The 8,205-nt window shown below is 47.5% G+C and overlaps 1 protein-coding gene across 1 annotated transcript; it reads right to left on the reverse strand.

The window, feature by feature from the left end:
- Positions 1-706: 706 nt before the first annotated feature.
- On the reverse strand, positions 707-7,608 carry LOC6601760. The gene is made up of 5 exons (XM_026994037.1): positions 7,590-7,608; positions 7,151-7,329; positions 1,762-2,184; positions 1,083-1,250; positions 707-742 (listed from the first exon to the last, which is right to left on the reverse strand). Exons 1-5 carry the CDS (start codon positions 7,606-7,608, stop codon positions 707-709), a joined length of 825 nt encoding a protein of 274 aa, XP_026849838.1.
- Between the last annotated feature and the right edge of the window lie 597 nt (positions 7,609-8,205).

The raw sequence follows: 8,205 nt of genomic DNA on the forward strand, positions 1-8,205 counted from the left end.
TCTTGGAAAGTACTCTTATTTTGGGGCTTACATCAGAACAGTCACATGGTTGAAGATCCAACTGAAGTTTGTACATTTCTATTTCCCTTACCCCTCTATCGTTACATAAATACATATGTACATATGTATGTATAATTTATGTTTAACTTCCTTGCGGGTAGAGCTTCAATTCAGATATCGATTTTCATTCCGATTTAAAATTTGTATGGTCTTCGCTTAAGGTTGTTGTTGACTTATCAAAAGTGTAAATAAGATATGCCGCTTTATTTTATTTTGTTTGTGCATGAAATTAGCCGCTTTGAAATGAGCCCCATAAGCAGTCGCAGCCTCAGTGCCATCTTCAGTCCCCCGGCTGTCAGTCCGGGAGCTCTAATAAAACGTGAGGAGCGATCGCTTCATCAAGGCCGGATTGGATGAACAAATATACATATGCATGTATGCACATATGAGTACTCACATATGAATACTCGTATAGAATAACGGATGTGTACGGGACGACGGATGTGTTTATATGTACAACCATATAAACAATCGCCGAAATCGCGCGCACGCCTTCAATTTTCTCTTAATCTTCGTGTGGTGTGGTTATGGCTCGGACTGTGGCCTTTTTTTCGCAGATCTTTGGCCCGTGTATCGGTGTCGTGCTGTTGTTGTTTGCCAATGCAAATCGGAAGTTAATGAGGCGTGCCGAATCGTTGTCTAATACTTACGAGATGTGCGATGTGTGAGGATGAAAAGTTTTCTGCACAAAGAGTTGTGGGAAATACAGGTGTAGAAAAGCAAGTAAAATCCATGAAACGGAAATCCATGAGGTGGGGCGAACTATTAGAGCACCCCTCGCCCGTTCAGTCGAAGCTTTCGCACGATTCATCTCATGCCACTCATATGATCAGCAGCGCGCGTGAACTTGTGACGATCTGTTTGCACCTACGCACGGGAATTGCCGCTGGTCACTGCCTCGAGCCCGGGGAAATGGCCGCTCTCACGTGACCATTTCTTCTCCCCCTCCCCCACTCATTCCAATGGCCTAAATGGTTTCTCAATGCCCCTGGCAACTGTTGATGATGATGGTGCGAGCTTACCTGGTGACTACTAGCGTTGAGCCGTGGCAGAAACTTGTAGGTTCCACTGTGGAGAGCCCACTTGCGTTGCTGCGAGATATCGATGGCCTTAGTGGTGGCCGTGTCCTTGTTCTCTGCCCGCAGGCTTCGCAGCTCGCTCCTGGTGTGGTTCTGCAGAGCGTGGATAACCTTAAAGAGAGCAAGGATACCATAATTAGTTTGAGAAGCGAGCTTAATACTTCTGTGTCAAATTAAGAGTAAAACGAGGGGGAACGTTGTGAGCGTTGTGACCCGATACCTAGTCTGTATGTCTCTCCTCCGTCAGACGGCACTAGACCAGACGGACCATATCTACCAGATTGCCGAATCAGATCGGATCATTATTATAACCAAAAGGAACAAATCAATTGGCCGTGACTACACAAGTATGAATCGTCTGGGTATGATCGGAATTTATATAATGGAACAAAATACTACATGCTATATTGTGCTCGTATGCTCGTATACATATGTAAGTATACATATACATACATATATACATATGCATATACATATATAATTAAGTGGACTCGGATCACTAATTTTTATAATATGACTAAATTGCTTTCTGGATATTCATAATCGTTCCAATACATTTTTCACAAAATCTACTGAAAATTTGTCCATTCAATATGCAGGAATATTCTGATCTCCAACTCACCAACTGCCTCTTTTTGCAGCGTTTGGCCGGACGGACCCAGTCCTCAGGTCCCGTCCAGTTGCCCCCGCACGTGTTTTCCCAGTCCACACGGGTGATGCTGCCGTTGAGCTCCCTCTGGAAGCGCTGCCGAAAATTGCCAAGATTGTGCCGCTTTTGGAGGCGCTTAAGCAAGTCTGGTGGTGGGGCAAGGTATGTGGCATTGAGCAATGGCGAAGGGGTTGGGGCGGCTTCGATGCCACCGCTGCCGGGGTGGGCGAACTGCTGCAACTGGTACATGAGCACGGCGAGTGTCAGCAGCGAGCCGATTCTATGGAGACGACTTCTGCTCTCCCCGAGCGTTGCTTCTCTTTCACGCGTGTTGGCCGTTTTGCTCTTTCGGCTGTCGCTGCTGCTGCTGAGGTCGATTGGGCAAGCAGCTGTCGTCTGTGGGTGTTGGAAGAGTGGTGCGGTGAGAAAAGGGAGAGATAAGAGCGAGAGGGGGAGAGAGGAAAAGAGAGTTAGCCATGATTGTCAGAGTTTGGGAATCCCTGGTAGACACAATCGAAATTTTTTAGTGACCCGAAGCGTGCTTGCCTTTGTGAATAATACTGTTGGTGTTAGCTATTGCTATTGGCGTTTTTGTTGCTGTCTTTATCTGGCTGACATAATTATTTAAAATTAAAAACAATTTCTGGCTGAATCATTGCCTGTGGTGGGGTAGGCCCAGTCGGCATATACATATATGTACACTCCGATACGCACACTCATAAAGACACCGCAGTGCCTGTATCTACACTACGCTACATGGTCAACGAACTTGGTTTCATTTTTTGTCTTTCGATTTGCAAACATTTGTGAAATTCGCTCACCCTCTCGTTCGGTGCTTTTGCTTGTGGCTGTCCCTTTCCCTATCCAAGCCTAATCGTTGTCGTTTGATACTGACGCATCGCCCCCCAACCATCAACCCCCATTCATCAAGCCAAATCCACAGTCCACACTGCCTATCCCCTCCCGAACGTTTAAATGAATTTCACACAAAACGGTTATAATTAAACCAAGCACAGCGATCGATCTATGGTAGCAGCAACATTTGATAAGTATTTTTAGTCATTCATCCATACACTTGAACATAGGCATGTACATTCATATGCACATACATATGCATAATGAAATCTGTCTTGAGCGGACTCCCTGACAAGGAGATATTCGTTGACCCTTTCGCGACTCCCCTCACGACTTCCGCCATTTCATCACGTAGTCGTTGTATTACAGCACAGCACTCGGAAGGCCTTTTATTTGTGTGCAGCATGCATCTATATTCACCGGCTCGTACACTAACACTCCCACCCCCACCCGCACCTGCACCACTTATCAGAAGGCAAAGCACGCACCTCAAGTTCCGCTCTCTCTGACCTGTACGATTATATCTTTATTTTCCTTTTGCACCTTCTGCAAGTTCTTCCGCAAATCCGAGGACGAAGAGGTATAGAAGTTGCAAAGCTGAATGTTGTGCTTCGAGTACTCACCATTTACACATATATATGTATGTGAAGGAGATTCTGCAGAAATGTCCCTAGCAGAATTTTGTCACTTTTCGGTGGTTTTGGGGAAAGTTCGAGAATGCAACGCAAAACTGAGTCAACACAAAGCAATATAAACCACAAAAAAAAAAAAAAAAATGGATAGTATTTATAGTAATTCGAGAGGTGAGGCGGGTAACTGGTAACTGGGAACGCGGCACGCAGAACCTAATTTTTGATCTGTATCTGTATCTGCGAGATACTCTTCAAGTGGATGGGCCACCAAGTTTCGACGCGCTGCCTTTGACTGCCTGCTTTGATTTGATTTGATTCCCCGGCGATCCGATCGAACTGCCCGATGGCTCGATGTCGAAGTTGATGGCTCGATGCCGATGCCAATACCGATGCCGAGAGTGGCTTTCTCGTCGTCGGCGTTGTGTTTTCGCCTGAGACCGAGACGGACGGGGGGACGTGTTTCGAACTGAACTCTTCAGTTACTATGAGCATACTAATGAGGAGGCGGAGAGTGGCCCCACCGCTCTGGCTGGCTCCAGAACTCAGTCCGAGTCGCTCTCTCTCACTCTCTCTCTCTCTTTCTCTCTCTCCGTGCTCCTCTCTGTGAGAGTGAGACAGCGTTAGCTATGAGTGTGCAGTCTCTGCGAAAATAAAAAGCGCTCAAAAGCCACTTATGAGTGGGGGAGTTTTGGTCAATTTCAACATGAAGGGTAATTGGTGCTTCTCTCTCTAGCTCTCGCTGCATTGTTCTCCCGCTATCATATATGCACGATTACAGATACATACATATACTTACATTTGTACGTACGAATATGATCGATCACCGGTTGTGTTTTGGATCAGCTGTTGATAAGACCCCTCTCCACAGCTGTCTGCCTACTCGGAGAGCGTCGTTCCGCTCTCTGCTACTCGCTCGCAACTAACGTCTCTCACTCGTAGATAAACAAAATTATTGCCGGCTGTATGACTTTCACTCGTGGCCAGAGGAAGCAATACTCGTGCATTCTCAGTTCGTCCCACTTCCGAAGTTTTTGCACCCCTACAAACACACAAAACAAGCGAATATACACATACGCACTCGGCTCTCATGTATTTCAGTTATTTCCGTTCAGTTATTTCACAAGAATTATTACTCATACGCGACGTCTGCTTCAGTGACGACACAACTCGTAGACAAGCTCGTTCTCACGCTCCGATACAATCGACTTGGATTCATTCATGAATAGTTTTACGCTGCCTCTGCCTTTGTCCTTACCTTTGCCTCAGAATGCGGATGCTCGCCCGAGCAGCACGAGCAAAACGGAGGGATTGGGGAGGGGAGTCTGCATTTTGCGGTTGGTCTAAATTTTACCGCGCGCCAAAAACATGATCAATCGAATAGTTATTGAGCTCTCATCGTTACTCATGGGCTATGAGACAGTGACGGCGAAGGTGCTAGTGACGGAGACGGAGACATCGTCGCTCCCCCATACTCGGCTCATGGCAAATGTGTGGGGACGACGGACAGCCGATCAGTGGGATGGACGGATAGCCAAACTGACATGATTGGGCCAATCTATTTATAAAATATTGTGTCGATCACTTGGCCTGGCACTGATTGTCTTTTCTGTAGATCTTCCGCTTATCGTGTTGATCTGTCCAATTGGCGAGTTCCGTCCGGACTCCGCTGGTGGGGTGCAGTGTTATTTACTTTAAAAGGTTTTGTGCCAGGCGTCTTTGTTGGTCGCTTTTATTATCGTAATCGTTATCGTTGTTGTTGATGCCGGCTGTGTAAGGTTAGTGTAAGGCCCTAATGCCTAATGCATGAAGGTGGCGGATGAGTAATATTTTGACAGAGTTATACCGATCATATGGGGGTGAATTCAAATGTCAATGACAATGATGCACGGGCTTTCCGCATGGAAAGCAACCAATTGAAGGAAGCGTTGATGGAGTCCACCATTGAAATGGAGGTAAGGAGTTTACACGGAGGAGTTTAAAGGAGTTTACATGATGCTAAAAACGAATCATAGGGTTCTTAAAATGGCAATTAAAAGAGATGTGAGCATTACGGAGTTATATTTGAATTTGACAGTTGTGCTGACAGTTGAAGCGGAGTTTCTATTCGCTTAAAACATTAATTAAAGAAAGTTGGTTCAGCTAATGGAATTAAGTATACCGTGACTTCGGTTCAAGGTTACACAGGTATTCCCTGTGATCCCCCAGGCAAAAAGATATGCGACGGCGGAAATAAAAGTCATTTTACCTATATTTCCACTGGAACTCGGTTCTAAACGGTTTCAGCTGATCAGAAGGGGCAAAAAACTTGTCTGAAACAGTTTCTGTAGGAGCTTGGAGTGTGAACGTCATTTCCCTTTACGTAAGAAGTTTAACCTAGTGGACCTACTATCCGCTGATAAGGCCTAGACCTCCCCCGGTTGGCGGAAGGGAGCTTTGAACCCGCCGCGCGCTGCCAGCTCAGCGAATGAGCTGGAGTCCAGGGATCGAGTTTTCGTGACGTCAGTCTTCGGCCTGTAACCGCATAATGCTAATTTATTGTCCAATCGATTTGAAACAGCAACTAAAAAGCTCACCGCCTCTGTCTCTGTATCTGGCTCTACCTCTACCCACGGCAAGCGTTGAAAGTGAGTCATAAAAGGCAGCACGAAAATACCACATTTTTTACGCCCAATGAAATTTGTTGCGGTGTCAGTGCGATGTTTGACTTTAGCCTTTTTTTACTCATCATCATGCATTGGGAGGGAGTCTCTCTGCTGACGCTGCTTTTGCCTCCGTTTCTGATCTTCCGCTGTCATAGAGTTCATTCCCAGCCACGGACCGCTTTACGGATGAGCAATTTGCCATTTACCAATTGTAGCGCCAGATTAATAGCTCACCAATATTGATTTTGTCTGGCTGCCGGACTGCCCGCCAGTCAAGCGACTGTTGTGGGGCTGTAATGCCTGATAATTTGGAGGGGAACGCGCCGGACAGCGCGGAAAGGAGTGACTGAAATACGGAGGACTTCGCGGCGGTTTTTATGTTTGCCGACCGAACGAAGTTTAAAAGTTTCACACATAACAAAGTGCGAAGGATGCAGCGGATCAGAGCCCCGAAAGAGCCAAACTTAATTAGCGCCCATTGCAAAAATATTTACGGCCAAACAAAATAACACCCATTAAGAGGAGACAGAGGAGAGCGCAAACGCGTGATGATCACTGGGTAACGCCCCTCGACAAAAAAGCCCCGAAAACGGAGAAGACGAATGCATGTGGAGCAAGCATCAAAGGAACAGCCACAAAAGGAAGCTGGAGTTGCAGCTGTAGTTTGAGTTGCCATGGGAGGTGCAAACGCTTCAACTTCAGCTCGATTCGATTCGATCCTCGGCCCTCCCAGCACAACACAGCCCATCCCATACCAGGCTATACCATCGCCATGCTCACGTTCTTGGCCATGGCCCGTCATTATAAGCCGTCACCTTGTTGTGTAGACATTGGCCATGGCCACCGCAAACACAGAGACGCAGACTCAGACAATCATTGGAGTGGAGGATGGATAGGGGTATACGATGCACACAACAAACTGCTAATCCGGTTCGCGCTTGAGGCCCGGCCTGGCAATCGCTGGAGTGAAATCAACTCGTTAACTCGTTACCAAAACTGATCCCATTTAGCGGCGCATCGTGATCCGGCGCCAGTCGCACAGCCCCGAGGAATGCCCTACACCGGCCGAGCAGGGGAGACTTTTCAAGTATTTTAATAAGTATTTATTCCCAATTCCCTCTCCGTTGGTATCTTTTGTACATACTTTGGGAGTAGCGGATTCGCTAGGCGCCTCAACCGGAATGGAGATTCAACGGGGGGTTTTGAGTAGAGGAGCAGGGTCTGAAGCTGGACCCGGGGAGGAGCAACAGCAGAGTTGGGCTTTGGTTCATTCGCGTCATCAGCATCATCATCGCCAACACCTTCATCATTATCGGCGGTGTCGGCGTCTGTGGCGTCCACAGCCCCATCCTCGGACCCAGCATCGCCCCGAGGCGGCGGCGGCGGCAGTAGAAGTAGAAGACCGCCACCGCCTAACGCATTGGAAAGGAGCTAAAGGTGGGGATGGAACTGCATTTGAAGAAGCGGGAACTGAACCTCGAGCTGGAGCTACAGATGGAAGGTGGTTATGATGATATACTTTGGCTGTTTGGTTTTGCTGCTGAAAAGGGGCTTCCGCTGAAGAAACCTTTTCGAACTTTACAATTGTGGAGCTGTGAAGCAATATTGTTGCATTGTTATACCGAAGGGGCCGCGCCAGCACCAGCAGAAGCAAAAGGATATCAGACTCTACCTCTTTCGGCGTCATCCATGTTATTAACTTATTTTCAACCAATAAAACGGCAATGAAGCGCGAACGAGTCGCTGCCCCTGCCGATACCGACGTCGATGATGAGGAGGAACCACCGCCATCAACTTGCCAGTTCCCACAGTTATTACTTTTCATAGGCTCAGGGGGAAGGAAGTCCCAAGAGCTCAGTGTTAGCTTCAGAACCTGCACCAGAGCTCAACTATTTGGTGTGGAAGTAATGCGATGCCGGAGCTGATGTCGGGAGTCGGAGTTGAATACAGAGACAGAGGCGATGGCGCCTACATTTGATTGGACTTGACCGCAGAAAGTGTCGAATGACATCCATTTCTGAGGTGTTCAGCAAAAGTAGTGGGCTGGGGCAGGGGCTCAGGATGATGACGGGTAGGGCCACTCTGAATGGAACACAAGGAAGCACTCTAAGTGTTGATGGCCCCCGTGCCGCTTCTTATTAATGTGTAACCATTAATTGTGCCCAGCAATGGCGTTGCCACTGCTTCTGCCACTTGCAGCTGCACTTTGGGGCAGAGAAAGTGACCGAGCTACCACCACAGAGAGGCAGAACGAGAAAGAGACCACACAATGTGAGACGACATTAACT

Source organism: Drosophila persimilis, unplaced genomic scaffold (assembly GCF_003286085.1).
Source record: "Drosophila persimilis strain 14011-0111.01,24,50 unplaced genomic scaffold, DperRS2 tig00001145-arrow-arrow-pilon, whole genome shotgun sequence".
Taxonomy (NCBI): Eukaryota; Metazoa; Arthropoda; class Insecta; order Diptera; family Drosophilidae; genus Drosophila; species Drosophila persimilis.

Coding starts and splice junctions, on each gene's coding strand:
- LOC6601760 (XM_026994037.1), bottom strand. Junction 1,251..1,761: donor GCTGCAAAAAGAGGCAGTTG/GTGAGTTGGAGA, acceptor GCTCTCTTTAAG/GTTATCCACGCTCTGCAGAA. Junction 743..1,082: donor TCAACGCTAGTAGTCACCAG/GTAAGCTCGCAC, acceptor CTCTTTGTGCAG/AAAACTTTTCATCCTCACAC.